At 40.7% G+C, this 22,067-nt stretch overlaps 1 protein-coding gene across 1 annotated transcript in view; it reads left to right on the plus strand.

The window, feature by feature from the left end:
* The first annotated feature begins 14,073 nt into the window (after positions 1 to 14,073).
* MAOB (monoamine oxidase B) overlaps positions 14,074 to 22,067 on the plus strand; it is a 48,641-nt gene continuing 40,647 nt past the window's right edge. Inside the window, exon 1 of the mRNA XM_072345110.1 lies at positions 14,074 to 14,233. Coding sequence (XP_072201211.1) covers positions 14,188 to 14,233 — 46 coding nt within the window. The 5' untranslated portion in view covers positions 14,074 to 14,187. The remainder of the gene's footprint in view (positions 14,234 to 22,067) is intronic.

Consider the following 22,067-nt stretch of genomic DNA (forward strand, 5'->3'; position numbering starts at 1 on the left):
AGGCCAAGTCTAAACCAAACCAAATAGACTTAACTGCTCTGCAACATACGGGGATTCTCCTTCTTATTTTAACACTTACTTATCTCAGCTGCTTTCTCATGATTTCCTGGTCTTCTGCTCTACTTGCGCAAGAAGAAAAACAGTAACACACAGGTAAACAAACAAAACCTGATGGCTGTGAGCAGCTGTAACATGGCTGATCTTGCAGAGATATGTTTTGCAGACAAAACTATCAACTGAAACTACATCTGCATCACAAATAATTGTAGTTTTGTGATCTCTCATACCAGAATCCAAACCTAATTCTCATGTATGTGATAAGAAGTTTTAGAAGGAAATCATGTTGTAAAGGAAACAAATATATATGTATGTATATTTCTAGTGCATGCTTTTCATTCTGTTCTTATTACTTAATTTTCCTCTCTGATATTTTTGTTTTTTCCTCCCTGAGGGTAAAGTCCAATCATTATAAATGTAAGCAGCATTAGTAATTTAAGATGATCTCATATGTCAAGGTTAGAAAGACTCACTGTCCTTTTCACTTGACAACTACCCACTGCTGTTAGGGGCTACTGAAATCAACAGTAACAAACTCCAGTGTTGCACTGTTACACTTGCACTGGAACTATTGCCCTGGTTGTTTGGTGGGTTCTTTTTTTGCTGAACTCTATAACAGTGTAGCAAAGCATGGCTATAATATATCAAATACAGCATGTCATACTGAGTGTCACACAGAATTCAACAGATGGGATTTGTCTCACAGGCACTGTATGGGAGATTGGTAATCACAGCCTGAACCTCTGGTTAATCAGCTGAGGCAAGTATGGGGTCAGCTGTGGGAGCACAGGTGAGAGTGATGTAGCTGTGCTCCCGGAAGGGGTGGAGCTCGACTCCATCTCCTCTGAGACCTCATTTAAGGGCTGACTCCCACTGAAGCAGTATCTCTTGGAGATTGCTCACCAGTGAGGACTGCCCCAGCTTCTTCAGCCAAGGTGCCACCACTGGTGAGTTTTCCTTTACTTATACCTTCTGTACATTTGCTACCATCTGTATATTAATAACCAATACAGGCACACACACCTCTGACATGTAATTAAGCCATCTGTCCGGCTTCCCACTGGAGTCAGCGTAGATCCAGTTGAGATAACGGAGTCTGAAATCAACTCACCTGACTTGACATTGTCCTCTGTCTTTGCTGAGCAGAGATGAACAGTCATCTAGACCAGACTAAGTGTTTTGACTAGATGATAATGGATTATCACAATGATATTAGTGCAAACAAAGTGAGGAAGAATGGTCTAGGTGGAACTTCTGAAGGTTAAGTAAGCAACTACCCTAAGGGAATAGCCACTAGTAAATGCTAAGTGGGATTTGATAAGAAGTAGAGCCATTCATATTTTTGGTGATGACAAAGAATATGGAGTAGAGATGATACTTTAATTGTGCATGACTTGAAGTGGAAGGGACTGCAAGTACAGTGGAAGAAATTACTGGTATTCCAAGAAATCCTGTCAAACTGAAGGTGCTTCCTAAAGAATGCAAAATAGATTAGACTAGAATAGAAACAGAGATCATCAAGTCCACCTGTCTGACCACTTCAGGGCTAACTGTAAGCTGACACATGTTATTGAGAGCTTTGTCCAAATGGCTCTTGAACACTGACAGACGTGGGTCATCAACCACCTTTCTAGGAAGCTCTTTCTAGTGGCTGACCAACCTCATGGTAAAGAAATGTTTTATAACATCTAGTAAACAGAAGGCAAAACTACAAGATGTGGTAGACAGGAAAGAATAATCAGCTGTACTAATATAAGCCTTCTTAACACTTCTCCAAGAGATGTAGCAATTATGATGGGTCACAATAGAGCATTACTGATTAGTTATGAGAAATTTAAATGGGATACTGGAAGGCACCATGAAGTACCTGAAGCAATCCTTCCAGCTCACTCAGTGTTAACAAAACTTCAGCAGATACAGGGGAGAGAAATTCCAAAAGACAGAGGGAATGAGAACATAGCCTATAAGAGAGAACTGAAACAAGTGAGTAGAGAAAAGAAGGCTGATAGGAAATCTGCAGAAAATATTAACATACTGCTGCAGACATTAGACTACTAACAGCTATAATGAAAAAAGAAAATCTTATACAAAGGACAATGGACCAGAAAGTATTTCAGTAGGTGGTTGTGAAAAGATATCATTGTGTGCCTTGAAGAACACTTTAGATAAATGTCCTCCTACAGATGGTTTAGGTATGATGTAGTGAATTACATTATCTACTCAGGCCTCCTTCAGACTCCTGAGTCCATGCCCTTATGTGTTACAGGGCAGCATGACAATGTTGTCACAGTATCATCTCTTGGAAAAGTTTATGATGAGTGACTCCTGAGGGGAGAGGGCTAAAATACAATGTCACCGAACAAAGCAGGGGAAGTGTGCTCCCTCATCATAGGGACTGTCACAGAACAATCATGTCAAAGTGATGCTCTGACTGGCAAGTAGAAAAGCAAAATCTCTCACAAACTGCCATCAAAACTGAGATAAAAAGACAGCAAAGCTGCAACATTTCGATAAAGTAAATGTACCATGATTTTTAATTCTTTTAAATTTTTTTTTTTTTTTTTTTTTTTTTTTTTTTTTTTTTTTTTTTTTTTTTACATAACTGGGCAGCCTGCAGAGACTTGGCAACATTTGAATTCTTAAAGTGCAGGCTAAGGCAGACTATTTGATCTAACTGCTCTTTGGCAAGAGGTATTAAAATGTTTGCTTGTAGCTGTGAGCATGAGCTCACAAAGCCCACTGCAGATGCCTGTGGAGCCGAGATAGGTTAAACCCAAAATCTTGAACGTACCAATCTCTGTGAGCTTCTACCTTTTTTCCACTGCTTTCTCCTTCCAAGAGTGATTTGATTATGTTTCCCCTGGCTTATGTTTTCTGCTTCTGTTCTTGTTTGTACTCCACATTTTCCAAAGGCCTTAAAACATACATCACATAGCCAGGAGGCTTAAACATTTCCAGTGACTCAAAGTCATGGAATTCCAACCAGTCAGCTCTAACTTAGTGTAGCATCACTTCAAAAATTCTGTGCAGTTTTGGGTGCCATGAAATTAGAAGGACATAAGACTATTACAGTGTCCAAAGGAGGGTTTCAAAGATGGTGAAGGGTCTGAAGGGAAAGGCATATGAGGAGCAGGTAAGGTGCCTTGGTTTATTCATCACAGGGCAGAGGAGCTGAGGGAAGGGCTCATGGCAGCTGGGGCTCCTCATGAGGGGAGCAGAGAAACAGTTCTGAGCTCTGCTCTCTTTGACAGCGACTGGATGGGGAAAGGCAAGGAGCTGTGCTAGAGGAGGGGCAGCTGGGGGTCAGGGAAAGGGTCTGCACCAGAGGGCATTGGGCATGGAATAGGCTGCACAGGGCTGTGGGCATGGTCCCCAGTGCTGGAGTTCTGGGAGCATTTGGACAGTGCTACCAAATATGCAGTTTGGATTTTGAGTGGTCCTACGTGGAACTCAGAGTTGGACTCAATGATCCTTGTAGGTCCCTTCCATTTTGGGGTATTCTATGACTCCATGACTCTATCGGTCCTTGGCACAGACATTATCAATATTAATCTGTGATTGTCCAGCAATAAAGAGATATTCCATTGTTTCAAATACATTGCCAAGGCCAAAAGAAATAAGATATATTAGTTTTGAAGATAGGTACAGAGAGGTTTTCTCTTTTTAGGCACAACGATATATTGGGAAGAAGATGGCAAAAAGTTGAGGAAAACTGTGTCCTAAAATCTCAAAAAACAAACCTAGGGAAAATATTTTGAGGGAAGAAGGCAGTGATGAGTAACAGGTATATGACCTCTAACTGCAATTCAAGAAAGTTCAAGATATATACAGCGATTCCATTAAGAATAGGCAAATACACTCAGTATCAGGGCAATAGTCCCATTGGAATCTCCAGTAATGGCAAGGAGCCAAGGATGAGATGTGTGAGGAATCAGAAAGCAAGAGGCAGGATGGAAACTGAGTAATTGAGGGGGATCTCTTTTCTTTTTTTGCAACAAGTACAAATCCTTCTGTCAGAAAGAGACTGAAGTTACATAGTCTGCAGGGAAGCACACATACCCCTTACAAGACATTCTGCACAAGGGCTAGGATCTGGAATATTACCAATATAAATAAACAAGGAGGTAGAGTAACATTATAATCCTTTCCTTGAAAATTGCTTCATCAGTAAACTGTCTTGAAACACTAAGATTACGAACTTTCTGGAGAAGTATACACCAGCCAGTACAATACTTTTTCTGTATGTATGTAATTGCCATGGCCTTTTCAAATGCCAACACTGAAATCTTTTCTGCACTGAAAACTAAGTATTGGATACGTGTTCAGGCTCTGAGGCTTCATATGGCTACAGTAATAACCAGAACATCACTTTTAATTGTATTCTGAGGTTTATTTCAGATCACTGGATTATGAATCATTACTGAGAACCAGACAAAACTACTGAAGCCAGACACATATAGAAAAAAATAATATATAGAAAAAATAATTTCACCCAGAATTTCCATTTTGGTGCTTCATACATTTAGACTAGGTTGTTCTATCACTTTTAAACTGAGTTATTCTATCATGTTCATTATGACAAAAAAGAAAAAGAAAAAGTATGCCAAGAGAATGTAATCTTACTGTTCACATGAATGGAAACAAATGTGTTTTTCATAATATAGCTGAGACATATCAACCTTTTTCTGGCTTGTCCAGAAACAAATGGTGCCAATACAGTTTGTCTTATATGGAGCGCAGATCAAAATGCCAGCAAGATGAAATAACTAGCAATCATGAAGCCTGTAATAAGAACTGCTGCTCTTCCAGTATTCATTTCCAATATATAATGCTGTTACAGATATTTCAAAGGAATTGTTGAACAAGAATAATGTTGAAATACAACTGAAATAACTACAGCTGATGACTAATTCCAGTGCAGAATAAGATGGCAATAGTGCTAGCTGCAGAATACATGCGGTGATAGCTCTCCTATAGCTCGCATCAGTAAGTCATAGATTTGTAGACTGCTTTGTATTGGGACATTTAAGTTCATCCAGTTCCAAGCCCCTGCTATAGGCAAGGACAATTTCCTCTAGACCAGGCTGCTCAAAACCCCATCCAGCCTGGTCTTGAGTGCTTCCAAGGAGGGAGCATCCACAACCTCACTGGGTAACCTGTTCCAGTGTCTTGACAACTTCACTATAAAGAATTCTTTCCCAATAACTAGTCTAAATCTACCCTCTGCCAGTTTAAAGCCATATCCCCTCTTCCTGTCGCTACCCACCCTTATAAAAAGTCCCTCCCCAGCTTTTCTGTAGGCTGCTTCAGGTACTGGAAGTCCACTGTAAGGTCCCCTTGCAGCCTTCTCTTCTCCAGGCTGAAGAGCCCCAGCTCTCTCAGCCCATCCTCATAGGGGAGGTGCTCCAGCTTTCTGATCATCTTCGTGGCCCTCCTCTGGACCTGCTGAAAGTGCTGGAAGTATTACTCCACAGTAAGACATCGAAGTCCAAACAGGCACTTCTTATCAGCCAAAGAAAGACAGGCATATATGGACAGAAAAGCATTCTTTTTTAAATGTCTAATAATAATCAAAACAATCAACCTCAGAAATAATGCTGTTCCATACTTAGGAATTAGTGACATCATTTCAATTGTATGCTGTATCATTAAGCTGCCCACATGCAATAATATTCGTTTATATTTTAACTTCACTTCTCCTTAACATCAGAGGTAAAGAACTCTGTCATTCTTCACTTAGTGATTTCTAGAGCTTTGGTCCTTCAGACCTGTGTTACCTCTCAGATTTTCTGTAGGCAATCATGCCTCTTTAGAACAGGGTTCTAATTACAAACTCTGCAAAGACATTAGCTCTGTGATCATCTGCAGATCTCTTGCTACAGTCTCACAGAACACCATGCTCTGAAGACAAACAGATCCTCAGAATTGATTTACAGGGTACAAAGAGTCATTTCTTTTAAAATTTGGAATGACATTATTTGGTGACTTGTAAGCAACCCCACTATCTCTGGAATAGGTCTCTGTTCACGATGCATTTGCCTGTCAGTGAAATGATAAAGACTGGCAAGCTATGAATTTTGGAAACCACTTTTCAAAAAATTACACTGAATGCCCATGGCACTGTATTATCTAACCTCTGCCATTTGAGGAAATGTTATTCTGAAGAAGTACCTGAATGCTCAATGCCATTTTAAAATATAAACCCCAGAACCAGGCTCCAATGTCTCCAAGTCTGAAAAACTCCCCAAATTCATCAGTTGAGTGTATTCTGGCCACAGAAGATTTGTGGTATGCCAGCAAGACTGTCCATAGATGAATTATATTCTGGGCCTGCACTTACATCTGTTAAAGTGTGCCCTCTCCATGAGTGTTGTACATGTTTCTGTGGTCAACAATCGTCTGGAGCTCTGGACACTTTGCATAAGCTGTTGTCACAAACACCTTTCAGAATTAAATTAAAACAAACAGCAGCTTCATGTAATGAAGGAATCAGTCAACATCAAACAGCTGTCATGACCGTATTCCATGTCTGGATCAATGAAAAATCACAACATTCACACATCTGTAGTACCTCTGCCAATAGTTGTGCTATCTTAACCTCCTATCACCATGAAGTCCTTCATCTAAGTTTTATGCACACTTTACTGTGTACACTTCATAGCTGAAGTTTTGTATGCATTTGTGACCTCTTTCAAGCACAGCAAACTGCTGTGTGTTTAGGTATTATGACACTGACATATCATAGCAAGATTAGGACTTGAAATAAAAGTTCTGAGCCCGGTTTATAAGCCATGAGTACCATTAACTTTACAGAGGGTTATTGCCAAGGAAAACATGACATGGGAAATTCTAGACATGATCTTGTGAGAGATAAAACGAACATTTAAGATACAGACGAGCTCACTTGGAGAACTATGTATTGTTAAAGACTTGACCACCTTCTTCCTTCCCATTCATAGAGGCAGGAAAGACTGTTAAGGGGGGTAATATCCAAGAATATTGTGCTGTATTTCTCTACAACTCCTGTCTTACTATTTCCTTACACGGGATAGCAATGTGTTCAGTATGGGCACCATTTGCAATTGTATGAATGTAGCCATCATCCTGGCTTCAGGAGGTCTGGTCCTCCATCAGCACACTGGAAATGCAAAACCTGCAGTTTTATCTCTGACCTTCATTCAACTGGGTAAATGCAGACACCGCAGGCCAGCCCAGCTCTGCTACTAGCACTGAACCTAGAAAGCATTCTTACACATAGTGATCTCCTAGGGGCATGACAACAGTGCTGGCTTTCACTGGGACACAGCTCAAGGGCAGAACCAGAGAGCCTTAAGATTTGACTCCAGGGTGTATAAATCAGTGGTTACAAGCTAGATTCTCCATGATCTCTCACCTCTCACCATGGGATCAGAGCTGCAGAGCACAAAGTCTAGAAGCTGTGGAAAGGAACACTACTCCACGTTGTGCAGCACTTTCTTTAGAAGAAAACCCACAGTTGTTTGTCAGGGAAGTGAGTTCTTGTAATACACTAAAAGTCAGTGGGTAAAAAGTATAAGGGATGTCAGTTCTTTGTGCCAATATTAAGGAATCTCACTTCAGAATGAATTCCTTCATTAAGCAAGGCTCATGGTTTATAATGTTTACAATACTGAAGTCTCCTATGAAAATGTCATCTAATTAATCCTGATGTGTTTACTTTGCTTATTCTCTACTGTGTTTTTTGGTCAGTCAATCCTAGAGAAAATTCTAATGAGCTCAGGGTATTTGAAATCACTAGCCAATATTCAAAAGGCCATTTCTCTCTGGCATTACCTATACATGTTCTCCAAGTATGAAAGTATGCAAATATACTTGATTTATTAAAATCTTACATCAGCAGTAGGGCTTTCATGACTGAATTCCTAAGTCCTGACTGAGAAAACTGCTTCAGTGGCTTCACCAGACTGATACAACATAAAAGTTGTGTTTGTTTGCCATAAAAATTACCAGATGTGATATTTTTTGTACATCTGTCCATGTATCTCTGGGCAGGTATCAGTTCCAGAAACGTGGCTTAGATAAAAGTCTGTCTAACCTCAGCAAGCTTCTTAAATGCATTAACGTTCTTCTTATCCAAAATAATACAGGTATAACAAACCAATTTATTTTTCTTTTAAGCCAGAAGTTTTACAATAGCAATAGGGACCCCAAAATGGGCTCTCAGAAGACAGATGCCAGTACGAGACTTTCCTCTGACTCCAGTGAATTTTGAAGGAGAAACCTTTTATATTACCATCAGACATCAACCATTCTTCGTGAGAGAAAGCAATGGTCACCACATACTGAAAGGAAGCAAGCAGAGAGATGTGTCTGGTGGCTCGGGACCAAGATTTTAATTGCAACAGAGAAAATGCAGAAGGCATGCCTTGATTTTTTCTTCCATCTGCTGTTAAATGATTATTGCCAGAAGAAATACTGCTAGAGATCTTCTCCCAAGCATGCAGACAGTAGGGTCAGGTATTTGAACATGACACACTTCCCAGAATTGAAACATGCTGTTTTCACACCACATCCTTAGTGATATATATTCTAGATGATTATGTGAGTCAAGACTGTGGTTCATGAAGATAGAGCTAGGATCAGGTGAGGTCTTTAAGGTAAAGGTCGCATGATGTTGTCCAGCTGGTTTCTCCTCTCTGCAAAGCAGCAGCATTTTAAAATATCCTGCCTAGTTCTGATCTCTTCCAAAACCTATCCTTTCTGAATCTTAACTTACAGTAACAGTAACTACATGCTGGATACCCCATGAAACCAAAATATTGATCACGGCAAATGTGAGAAGAAAAAAAATATTTGCATCCAAAAATTATTGTTCTAGACAAAAAATAACAGGAAGACAACTAAAAAAAAACAACAGTCTTAGCTCTAGATTCTACTCATTTTTATCTACTGTAGAGCCAACAAGTGCATACCTGTGTATATTTTACTCTCTGGAAGAGGTTTGACATTTATGCAGATGTGTTAAAAGAAGTATCTATAGAAAAACTGATAAGGAACTGTACTTGGGATTTAGAAAGGCAGTTAAAAAGTTTGGAGAAAGCCTAAGCTTGAGAAGAAAAAAAAACCCGTGTGTATAACAGAAAGAAAAATAACATGAGCATGGAAACTCTACCCAAAACCTCAAGGAATAGGATCAAGCCTTGATCCCACAGGACTTAGCAGAGGAATATTTGGATTAAAGACTGCTCTTCACGGGGCTTCCATTTTGATTGTTTAGGAAATACGTAGTGCAAAGGGCAATTATAGGACAAAAAAATACGGTACAGCAGACAGCTACTGACTGTTCTATGGGTGCGTAACATCTTTGCTATGATTTTAATAATTAGAAAGGCCTTCCTGTATGAAGTGGCTCTCCGTGCCTGTTCAAGGAGATGGATCAGCTTTGCCTCAGGATATGGAGGGACACCAATAAAAGGCAGGGAGGGTGACCAGGACACAGAGCTTTTGCATAGATAGCCTTGGCCTCTGCAGAAGAACAGGGAGACAATCCATCCTGAACTCAGAAGCTCTTTTTGAGGAGCAAGGACAAGATCTTATGTTCTGTACAAAACAACCCAAGTGGTAAGCTTCTGGGGAAGATTTGCATTGATTTCTCTCTCTCTCTCTCTCTCTCTCTCTCTCTTTTTTTTCCCCCTAGGTTACAAGTATTAATTACCACTTCCATCGCCTTCACTGAAGGCTCTTTACTATGGCAGGGGGTTGGAACTAGATGATCTTTGAGATCCATTTCAACTCAAGCCATTCTAGGATTCTACAATCTTGGTACTCAGGCCCTTGTTCTGGACTTGCACTACAGTTCTTTGTGCTCAAGGGAAGCATGTTTGTATTTACATAACAAATTTACTAATGGACTTAATCTTGTAGGTTTTATATTTAACAATCAGTCCTACTTGGAAAGGAATTTGGCTGATAAAATATCCAAGTTTTGCTTATTAGCTTTAGATTAATGTCAGACTGTTTGATGCTGGATTCAAAATCTTGGCTGCTAACATTTAGGCTCTTAGGTTAATCAAGATACATTTTGATCTTGTCTGATGCTGCTTTAGGGCAAATGGATTGATTAGACAACCTTCTGAACTCCTTGCAGGAGTTTTCATTTATTGGAAAGCCAGACATGAAGCCTATGCTCATTTAATTGCACTATTGCACTGTGTTTCAAAAGCACTGACATGTGCTTTCACTATTTATGCACCAGTTGTTTCAGAGAAATTGAAATTATGTAAAGCTGTACACCTATCTTCTGTAATGTCAGTATTCAACAGAAAGTAAAATGCTTCTCCTTGTGTAGTTTTTCCACATGTGACTGTGATTCCTTAAGGTTCTTTCTAGACTTTGAAACTGTGCTCTTGAGCCTGACCATCTGACATGAAAACAGACTAAGACCATTTAGTTTTTATATCCCAAGTAGAATTATGAAGCTCTGGGAGTCTGTGCTGTTCTTGTCTTGGGCTGCCTCCTCGTGCAATAAGGGATGGTAGTGGTGATGGAGAAGGGTGGGAGACAGGATGAGTGCCCAAAGCTTGCTGATATGGACCTGATGCAGTGAGAGTTGACACCTGGACCCAGGATTCTTGGCGCTGACCATACTGCTCTTGCTGAAGTACCTTGGTGATGCAGGTGCTAAAACAGCTTGCTGCTAAAGGAAGAATTCACTCCGCCACTTTGATTAAAGTCAATCCTGGCAGGAAATTTCAGCAGTGAAAACCATCTTTTCCTAAAGTGGATACTTTCTAGCTGAATATGATGAAAAGAGACAGTAACATAAACAAAAGAAAGACTGTTTATTAAAAACACTGCTATATAAGGAGCAGAAACTGAGAAGATGTGTAATTTAGAACTCTGTGCTGTGTTTTTACCAACCACTGACCAGACAGTCATGAATCATGAGCCTGAATTCTACCTCTTAGTCTTTGTAAGTTTGCAGATCTTTGGCTTTGACCCCTACTCCATCAACTTTCCACTAATTTCTCAAAAGATAGTCCACAGCTGTTAGTTCATTTTCTGCCAGACAGTATAGCTATTTATGCTATCTTATTACCACAGTGTCTAAGTGTCTAAGAAAATTTATGGAAACAATACACTTGTACAGGTCTCAGGCGAGTTCCCTTCCAAGCTGATAAAATGTGGAGGCTCTCAGTTGCTCTGTTTTCTCAGAAATTTGCTTTGCTTGCAACAATGTGCATTCAAAGGATAATGTACCAAAATCCAGGTAGAAAAATCTTTTGTCTGCTAAATTAGATGGAACCACATGGGATGTGAGGAGTAATGGGACCATAACAAAACAGAAACAGAATCTTAACATGATTAGATGTTTTCAGGCATAAGCAAATCTTTTTTCCATCAAAGCAGCTTTACTAGGATTACATCTACATGTTGTAGACAAATACACTTTGACTAAGGCAGGTGTGGTAAGGATGTATTAGGATAAGTAAATGTGCCTCCCTTCACTGGTGGATCCTAAAGGGCTTGATTAGTGTTAACTCTGTGAACAGGAAAGCAGAAGGGGGAATATGATCTCTGTTTAAATGGACCATTGTGTAAACACTTTTGAAGCAGAAGAGCCTGAGATGAAAAAAAAATAAAAAATGAAACTTTGAAATGGATTTATTGCAAGAAAGATGAGGAAAAACAACTCATCTGGCTTTAGGAGAGATTGCTTTGCTCTAGGTAGAGCTAGATTTATTCACCTGAAGGATATTGCATTCTCAGTGTCAGGATACCAGGCTTAATGACCCAGATGTTCACTTAATTGTATCTCAACAGCCCTTGGAAGGTTCTTGCCTTCAAATGCCCCTGTGGACCTTCAAATGACTCTAGGGTATGCACCATGTCATCTAATTGCAGACAATACAGCCTTCTTTGTTTCACTCATATTTGAAAAATATTGATAATTCCTTAGGCCACCGGGAGGAAGGCAGGGACCAGGAGAATCTCAAGCCTAAGTATTATTGATGTTGGGATCTTTGGCATTTGGCATTAGATACAGATGTAACCATAGCTATCTGTGCTAACTGTCCAAATAAAATGACCCTCTTCTGCTTTTGGAATGGCCTTCTTCCGCATTCAACCTTTCACATGGGATTTGAAAGAAATATTTACAGCTGCTGTTTCTGGCAGACACCTAATAATTGTGTGTCCCTCAGTAAGAAGAGGTCTTGGAGCTTGATTTAATCTGCTTAAATGAGACAGATTCTCTTTTAATTGGATTAAGAACACGTATTTCTGACAAGAAATGCCAAAAATTGCATCTTCTGTTAATTCAGCCTCAGCAGCCTCCCAATAACTTCTTTTTATTCAAGTTGTTTGGAGAGACCTGTTTATCTCTTCAGTGTTAACTACTTTTCTTAAAAATAAGGAACTTCTCCCTGTAAATGATCAGTCAGGTGGAAATGTTTCAGGCAGGGCTGGTAACACTCAGAAAAACTGTTTTCAGAGGGAGAGATTTATGATGCTTTTAATGAGGCAAATACCATTATGTGGACAATGCTCTCAGACATACTGTCTGATTTTTAGATGGTCTTGTGTGAAAATAGGAGTTGGACTTGGTGATTCTCACAGGTCTCTTTTAATGGAGGATGTTCTATGATTCTATGGTTACTGCTATTTACATCCACAATGATGGAAAATCTCAGAGACAACTGACCAAGAACAAGAATGGGAGAGAAAACTCCCAGGCCCTCCATAGGCTATGTGGAAGTAATATGGCTCTGCAGATCTGGTGATCAACAGTAATCATCTCCCAGCATCTCTCTGAAACAAATATATGTCTGTATTCCACTGCCTCTAACAACACTAGATCCCAGTTAATCCTCAGCCATGCTGAAACACTACGTCAAGTAATAAACATAAGGGCAACAAGAAAAAAGAGATGAGTCCAAACTGATCAACGTTGCAGGCAGTTGATCTAGACCCATCTTCATCCTGCCTCCTAACTCCTCCATTTTCCTCCCTTCCATTCTCCTTAAAAAGACAAGACTGCACCTGCTGTAGTCAACATTTGTGACTCCTGTCACAGCTCTCCCTGTCTTTGCACACCAGAAACTATCATGTGAGTTATTGTGGAAGAAAAAGAGAGAATTCTGTCCAGACTGTCACAGCTTGTTTCTTTCAATGTGTGGCTCCAGGAAACAGAGAAGGGCATAGACTGACTAATGCCTTCAGTTCAGAAGGTTCTTGGGGTTGGATCCCTTCTGCCTTGAGCTAGCTGCGTGGGGAAGATCAGGTATGACTAACACGGCTACTAGATATAACCTGTGCAGATGGAACAGAGTCATAGAAACATAGAACTTAGCCTTAGGATGAAAGGGACATTAAAAATCATTTGGTTTGAACTTCTTCCCATGGGAAGGGCTGCCCCACACTACCTCAGGTTGCCCAAAGCCCCATATTTGAGCACTTCCAGGGATGGGGCACTTCAGCTTCTCTGGATAGCCTGTGCTGGGTCCCACTGCCTTCTGCGCAAAGAATTACCCCCTAATGTCTAACTTAATTTCCCTTCTTTTAGGCTGCACAAAGGCAGAGCATCCCCAAGTCCTTTTCAGCAGGGCTGCTCTCATACAGTTCTCCTCCCAGTCTGCAAATGTATCTGGAATTGCCTTGATCCAAGGGCAACACCCTGCCCTCAGCCTTGCTACACCTCAATAAGTTCACGTGCCTGCTTCTCAAGCCTTCTGGATGGCTTCCCTTACTTCTACTGTGTCAACTGTACCACCCAGTTTGGTGTCATCTGCTAATGTTAGCACGTGTACCATCTCCAGACTCCTGGAGCTTCACTTATGGTAAAGTAGAAACCCAAAGAGATGGAAAACTGCACTGGCTTTGTATGGAGCCAGCCTAAAGGCCGAAGGTGAAGGTACTGACACTTGTTTTTGCAAACACCCAGCCCCGCGGGAGGTGGGTGAAGGACAAGCTGCCTCAACCTCTGCACCAGCCTCACCCCCGCCGCCTCCCCAGGCGGGGTCCCTCACAACCGGGGAGACGAGAGGCGGTACCCGGCGGCTGGGCGGGGCTGTGCTGCCCGCCCACCGGAGCCGGTCCGGAGCCGTCGCCGCGACAGGGCGGGAGGCAGCAGCCGGGGCGGGGGTCAGCGCCATGGCACAGAAATGCGACGTGATCGTGGTCGGGGGCGGCATATCAGGTGGGTCCGGCGGGAGGGCAGGGCCGGCACTGTACGGGGATTGAGCATCGGTCGGGTGGTGGGGATGATGGCTCCGGGACGATGCCTTGCGGGGGTCCGCGCCCCAGGAGCTGGGCGCTGCCGGAGTCAGGTTGGGGGAGGTAGCGCTGGTGTCTCAGTTTACGAGTCTTTAAGCGTAAAGTGTCCGTAATTCAATCTGTCACAGGTTGTGCAGACTTTGTTTTATTTTTCTGTCAGTTTACTCTGCTGTCCTTCCTCGACATTCTCCAAACCCATGTCATTCCTATCCCTGGAAGTTTGGGACAGATGAGGGGTATGCACTCTGTTGCTTCTAGGTTGAGTTCAGGGATGTCACGTAGAGGCCCTCAGTCACAAATGACTGATATAAGTGTTGGGATGTCTTCTGTTTAGAGCAGGTAGAAGCATAAAGGAGTGAAGCCAGAAAGCAGCTGGGTCATTTCCCCAGTCTTTAGTCCTTCTCAGCCCAGGTGTAATGGAGGTGAGATCAGCAGCCTGCAGAAAGTAACAGCAGGCCTGGGAGCTTTGTTGCATTTGGTGGCAACCTGCTTTTTAGCCTAATTCTGCTGGAAGAGTGCTGTGCATGCCCAGAATGAATCTCGCTTGTGCATTTTGTTCTGAGGCGCATGGGCCCAATTAAATTGCAGTATGTGTGATAGATTATCTTAGTTTTTCTTCTGTGCCTTTGACATATGAAACAGCTGCTATTTGGCCTGTGCCTGTTGGAAGAAATGCATTGTGGTAGTTCCTCTGACATGTTAGTCCCATTAGTTCATAATGATTATGCATGTCCACAGATCCAAACAGCATCTCTTGTGTTGCGAACAAATTAATCAAAATATGTCACAAATCATCTAGAATCATAGAGGTTGTAAGGTTGGAAAGCCCAGTAAGATCATCCTTCCTTTTTTATTTAGTGTGGCTTTTCATTTCCCCTACTTATTCATATAAGGTAGATTAATTTTTGCACAAGCGCTATGCTGAGGTGTGCACTGTGGAAGGAAGGTGTACAATATGTAGGGGATAATGGCGTGTTTGTTCCACAGGACTTACCCACCTTGTTGCCTTAGAGCTGATTATTTCTATGAGCTGCCTGGGCCTTTAGACTCTGATATCTTTTCCTAAGGATGGTGCTGTGATAAGAAACTGCTGAATAATTATTAAATGTTTGAAGTGTATTTATGTGGTTAGCAAAAAATCACTGTTTCATGAAACAGAATTGATTATAAACACTCTGTTAGGGCTAATTTTTAACTTACACCTTGTTTCATAATGAAAACATTACAGCAAATTAACCACTGTTATGTATTTATGCCTTTTAAAGCCTCAGTAGCATGTTTTTGTACAGAAGCTGTGCTACAGGTTCCTTTTCTTTAATGAGTTGGAATCAGAGTTAGTGTAACAGATTTTAATATGTCCTCGGTTTTCATTGTTGCCATGGGAATATTATCATGGCAAGCTTGCACAGACTTCATATGTTTTCTCTTGGAGCAGAGCAGCAGTGCTGCGTCGTGTTCACTTGTGTGCTTTGCTCTTTTCTACCTGCAGACAGAAGCAAGTGGCATGTGGTTGTCAGAAACCAGTTTTCCACTTACTTTTTTTCTACACCAGATTGCTCTAAAGTACTCTGTTCTTGTGTTGTAGCAGCTTTTCTCCAAATCCCACACAGAGGCTTGAAAAATACACGCATACGAGAATTACTAGTGACTCTCTTTGGTCACTTTACTTTAGCTGTTATTTACTACTCCTGATTTACCTGTCTTTTATCTGTGTGCTTGTTGTAAATCATTGGACTTGTACACAGGTGCATATAACACCATGCTTTTATATCTCCTTGCCCTTATTGAAAACTGCCTGTGGCATGCTAGACTGCTGCAGAGAGCTGGTCACCTGTTGACTGGAGAAGGAAGCTTTTGATTTTTGAAATGGGTCACTCTTTGGAGACTGGGTTTACTAATGCTCCAGGTTTGGTTTCCTTCAGAAAGTCACTGTCCCAGGAGCAGCTGGCAGAGATTAGCTGTTTTGCCTTTAGGGGAGGCAGGCATTGTTAGGTGCACTGATGTAAAACAGTGGATTGCTCCCCCGTCCTTCAGGCTAAGTGTTGAGTTGGCTGATACAACAGCTAAGGCAAAAGCTGGTCAATGAAGAAATAAAAAGCTGCTGTACTGATGCAGAAATGCGAACAAACATTGCAGAGGCTGCTTTCAGCTCTCTGCTTTCTATTTATTTACTTTTTTTTTTTTTTTTTTTTTTTTTTTTTTTAAAAGGTAATACAAACTGTCCATTTGAATACTCCCACAGTTGTGCAGCCCTTGAAACCAGCTGTTTTCTGGGATGCATCAAAAGAGAGGAGGCCAGCATGGAGAGAGAGTGATTGCGCCCATCTATGTTGAGATATTGGCCTAGGGCCGCCCAACACAAAAAGATGTGGAGCTGTTGGATTGGATCCAGAGGGTGCCATGAAGATGATCAGAGGGTTGGAGCACCTCTCCTGTGAAGACAGAGAGCTGGGCTTGTTCAGTTTGGAGAAGAGAAGGCTGCTGGGAGACCTCATTGTGGACTCCCAGTACTTAAGGGGGGCCTACAAGAGGGATAGACAGAGGCTTTTTACAGGGATAGGTAAAACTTGTCCTGTGTAATAGGACAAGGAACAGCAACAGGAGGATCTATTGAAGGTTCTGTTTTATGGACAAAACTGCAGCAGTCTTTGACATTTCTGTGAATGGTGTAGTTTAAAAAGAAGTGCCCATATGTATGAAAAGGCTTAGCCATGGATTGTATGGAATACACTTGATACTGAGGAATATTTAGATTGGAAACGTAAGGGGGTAATTAGTTCTGTGGAGATTTCCAAACTTGAGCAGTGTCTGGATTTTCTGATTCTTCAGAAGCATCAGAAAACCTTAAGAAGTTTTCTTAAATCAAAATTTGGAAGCTCTTCAGAGGTTTCACATTAAAAAAAACCCCAAACTTGCTGCATATATTTTCAAAACTGCCTTCCTGTACTTGCTTTTGTTGTGAAGACCTCTTTCCTTTGAAAAGACCAGATTTTAACCTAGCAATTTCTTATACTTTAGTCATACTCAGTCATACTCAAGAAAATGTTTCTCATAAATTAGTAGTGCATAGATTTTGCAATCAAAGTGAGGTTAATCAATTTTTTGTGAAAGGCAAAGTCTTTTTTGACTTACAGCCAATGTTATTTGAAGTATGCTTAGTGCTTTCTCGTTCACAAGAAACTTGTATGTTGCTGACTGAAAACCTGCCATAACAAAAATATTTCTATTGAAATGGTAGATTTATAAAATATTTACGCTCCTATCATTGTGGTATTGAGATGTGATTGTACTCTTCAAGTCTCTACTTGTGTGAAGGTTTAATGCACTGTGTGATTACAGTATCTCTCACTCCATCTGTAAGTCAATTTCAATTTACTTAGAAAGAACACAAAACAAAACAGGTCAGGTGTTCTGGGGGCCGTTATCTGAAGATGTTCAATTTGTTCTAAAATAGACTGAAGCAGAGGGCAGAATCAGTTTTTGAAATAAAACACAAGATGCATTACAAGAAAAGTATATGTGAGATGTATAACTTCCTCTGTTTGCTTATTGGTGTTTTCCTTTTTCTCTCTGGTGGATATTTACAGTGTCATAGTAGTTCTCTCTTGGAAAAAAAAAAAAAAAAAGTCCAGTTTGTCAAAGAAGGTGCTATTTTTGGAGAACATTCTCAATCTAGCAGTCCTGTACCGTCTATCTTTTTGGAAAAACAAACACACAGGCATGATTGAAATAACTGTGAATCATGCATTGGATTGGACGCTTCTGAGGGAGGACTGTGACCATCTCCAAGCCCCTCTGCAGAGGGGTACCACTCTCAATAGGATGCAACAGGCAAAGAGAATCTGGGACATTTCTCAATTGATTGAAGCTCTTTCTTCACATTTTCAATTGTCTGTCCCTGCCATAAGGAGTTCTTCCTTCTGTTTTCAACTGTGTTCATGGCTACTGCAAAGGAACACAAAGCAATAAAGCAGAGCCTGCCAACTGACTAAGATTTTTCACACAAACCTTGGCAAACATAACAAACAGTGCAGAAAGCAGCTGTGTAATGCTGTGAGATAGGCTGGTAGCCTAGGCAGCCAGGACAGTAGTTGTAAGTCACTCTCTGATACCTCCTAGTTGATCTGAAAGTTGATGTGCTAAGAAGCTTTCCCTTCTGTCTGAAGAAGCACTTTCATCTCACAAGGCTCAAAGCAATGCATCATTAAGCAAAGCTTTTCAATTTATTTATTTAACTGTTACAAAAGGCTGGTATTAGGGCAAGTTCATCACATACAGACAGCAAAACAAGCAAACTATCTCAGAAGGAACAAAAAAGATAAGTTAGGATACCAAAACTTTCTGCAAAAGATTCCTGAGTAACTGTTACAAAGGTAACTGCTGGAAGTACACAAGTTTGTGTGTACCAGTTCATGTTAGTGTTGCAGACTGCAACCTTCACAGTTGTTTTCTTGTCTGCACTGCTGAATTCTCTTTTTGACAAGATTAGACACAGGAGAAAATGAAAGTCCTCTGTAAGACAGTTCAGCGTGTTGTTTGCTTGGGAATCTCCTGGTGTGATACTTGTAATTCAGTAGATTGGTCATAGTCTGGTTTAACACTGGACTAGCACCTAACAACACCAGGGGTGGTACTAGATTTTAATGTGCATTAGTTCAGAGCAGGCGTGCATCTTAAGCAGGTCTTCTGGTTGACCCTATTTACTGCTCTATGGTATGTATCACAGAGCAGTGTCGAAGCAAACCCATTGCATTAATTTTTCCTTGAGGAGTCATGCTCTAGGAGCTTGCCATTTGTGCTCCAGCCCCTGAATAGGATGTTCAGTCCTTAGGATATAAGAATTAGTCTGAAGTAAAGCATCTTTCACATACATGACATGGGATATTCAAGGTACAGTTATTTTACTCTGTAGATCTCCTGTTCTGCTTTATTTGCTAGCAAAGACACTGCAAACTTGCTGTCTTGTAATACTTTTAGTTATATGTTTCAAAGGTGTATATATGGAAAGAGTAAACTTTCCACCTTTGTGTTCTTTGTCTATGGAGGTGCAGTAAAAAATTTGCTGTGCCACCCTGTCAGCAGATATGCACCTGCATCCCCATCTCCATCCTGTATGTCCTCCTTGCCTAGTTTTATTCTTCCTTTCTATAATTGTCTTGTAGCATCAGTAGATTGCTGAAAGATAAGTTCCGTATTTCTATGAAATTTGATCTGCCCATTTTACTCTTTGGTTTCAGAAAGGATAGGAGTAATTTTAAAGTCACACAGTTCAGCATGCTCCTTCCATTGTGGCAAATGGCTGTAGTGTTAATCTTCACCAAATGGGAGAGATATTCACCACTATTTACCACTATCACCAGATATTCACTGAGAGTAGAAGCCCATTCCCTAGAGGCTGAGTAGAAGCCCATTCCTCTGGCTCCATATGTGGTTTGTTCAGAGTGTCTGATGTGATCTCAGGAGTATCCAAGGACTTAAAGAGAGCTGGTGAGTGGTGTTGGCCTTTCTAAAAGGTGAAGAACTGTGGCAAAAAGCTAAGTAGGCCTGTTTGTAGTGCTTTAATAGACAGCCTGAGCAATGCAAGCTTTGTTTGCTTGATTGTCCCAGAAGTGAACTTCTAGCACTGTGTGTAGTATCATAAACCAGCAGAGAGTTTGCTTTATTTACACATTTCACACAGCAGCTAATGACAATGAATTAGGTCTTATACATAATTCAGTCAACCGAGAAGGCTTCTCTTCTTCAGAAGTTACTATTGTGTGTGTAAACAATCTGGGTGATTTTGGCATGTTTCCCACTGATGCATTTTGCTTCTCTGTAGCGCAACCAACAGTGGTAGTTAAATGGTTCTGTTGATTAAAAATGAAAAGCAATATTGTTTCACTGCTCCTTTCCAGAACAGGAGGAGCTTGCCTTTGTGTTTCGTCTCCCTTTCTGCACAGCTACTTCATAGAGTGATGCAGTGGTAGAGTCTATGTTGGTTATAGAAGTTTTCTAAGCAGTGTCATGGTAGATTAAAAACCTCTCTTTAGTTTTCCTTTACAGAGGATTTATCTTGTTATATTTATAAAGCACTCAGTTATACTGTTTCTGAAATCAGTTGTCATTTAGCTGGGCTTTAATTACATGAGGAAATTGCTTTCATGTCATTATAGTTTCAATCATTTAATTTTTATGTAGCTGTCTTTGAACTTAACATGATTTTCCTCCAGGGCTGATAACCTATTTTATCCTTGTAAACTTATGTCAGATATTAAGGGTCTTGCTCTATGAGATGGTTTGTTAAAATGTGATCATTCATCTAATCGACTAGTCTTTGTAGAGGCTGATGTGTTTAAGAATTATGTAGGATCCTTTTTTCAAGATACATTTTTCTCATTTCAGTGGTCAGTAGGAGCACACTACAGTACCTTGTTACTTGAACCGTGAATGTCTTGTATTATTTTCAAGAACTCATCTGTGCATTTGTATCTTGCCCAGCTTCCTTCCTGTCAGTTTTCAGTATCTCAGTTGAGGAGGTACTGAGTTCTGAGTGGCTTAGCAAAAAGACTGGAAAGTGCCTACCAAGCCACACCGATGTTGCCTTGACTTTAGGGTCAAGAAGCAGTTATGATGCTACTTACAGGTAGAGCAGGCTTCCAAGAAGAAGAAAAGTAAAGAATTAAAATCTGCTTGAAGGAATTCAATTCATCTTTTCCTCCATCTGTTCTTTTCTTCCCTACCTCTTTCTGTGATGCCAGTGAAATGTACCCATAACCTGAGAGTTTGTGGAGACCTGGTAAGCAGACAGCTGTCTTGGTGAACTGAAGAGTTTCTGAGTAGGCTTGAGTGATTTCCATCTCAGTCTGCCTCAGCTGCCTCTTGTTTTATTTAAAATAAAATTCATGTTGAGGTATGATGTTGATGCTGAAATTATGCCATCTTTCATTATGCCTGAGCAAGGTGGGCATGTAGCTGTACGTTTTGCTCACCACCATACCTCTGCTCTGTGTGCTCTGTGCCTAGAACTGAAGAGTCTGGCTGTGATTCATTAGGGCCCCTGGCATCTTGCAATTGCAATGATTAGGATAGTGACCTCTGTTTGACATCCCTTGCTTCAAGTGGTTCAAGTGTTACACAAAGTTTTAATTCACGTGAAGCCTTTCTATCTATTTCATTATGTCTGTACTATTACTTTATATTCTATTACATCATGTCTGTATTATTCAACTACATTGTCTCTTCCAGTTTCTAAAATATGACTCAACTGGGAGAGAGAAGCAAAAAATACCTCAAATATGCCTCCTGTAGCCTTCTGCCTCTCAGCCAGCTAGTTTTTATAGATGAATTATACCATCAAGGTAGAACATTGAATATGATCTTCATGGTGGATTGCACACAGCAACAGCTGATCAAACAGCCAGTTCATGCTATATAATATCCTTGTGGACAGGAGCTTGCATGTAAACTTGCACCCTGTTTGCTCAAGTGATAGATCTGTGTTTGAATCACTGAATGTTGGACCGAGACACCTCTTTTGTTCCAGTATGAGTTAATAGTATGAGACTAGCTTCATTAGAGGCTGAATCAGTGAGTTATGCTAAATAACGAGCAGAACTGAGGAAAGAGTATGAACTCTTTTGTTTTACACTTTGGATGCTTCTTTTTTTCTTTGTGCTTCATTCACCTTTTTATTTTTTTCCACCCACACATCCTATCAGAATGGGGGCAAATACAGTGGTAAAGTATTTCTTTTTTCATAACACATTAAATAACCT

The sequence above is a fragment of the Excalfactoria chinensis genome, chromosome 1 (genome assembly GCF_039878825.1).
Source record: "Excalfactoria chinensis isolate bCotChi1 chromosome 1, bCotChi1.hap2, whole genome shotgun sequence".
In the NCBI taxonomy this organism is placed as follows: Eukaryota; Metazoa; Chordata; class Aves; order Galliformes; family Phasianidae; genus Excalfactoria; species Excalfactoria chinensis.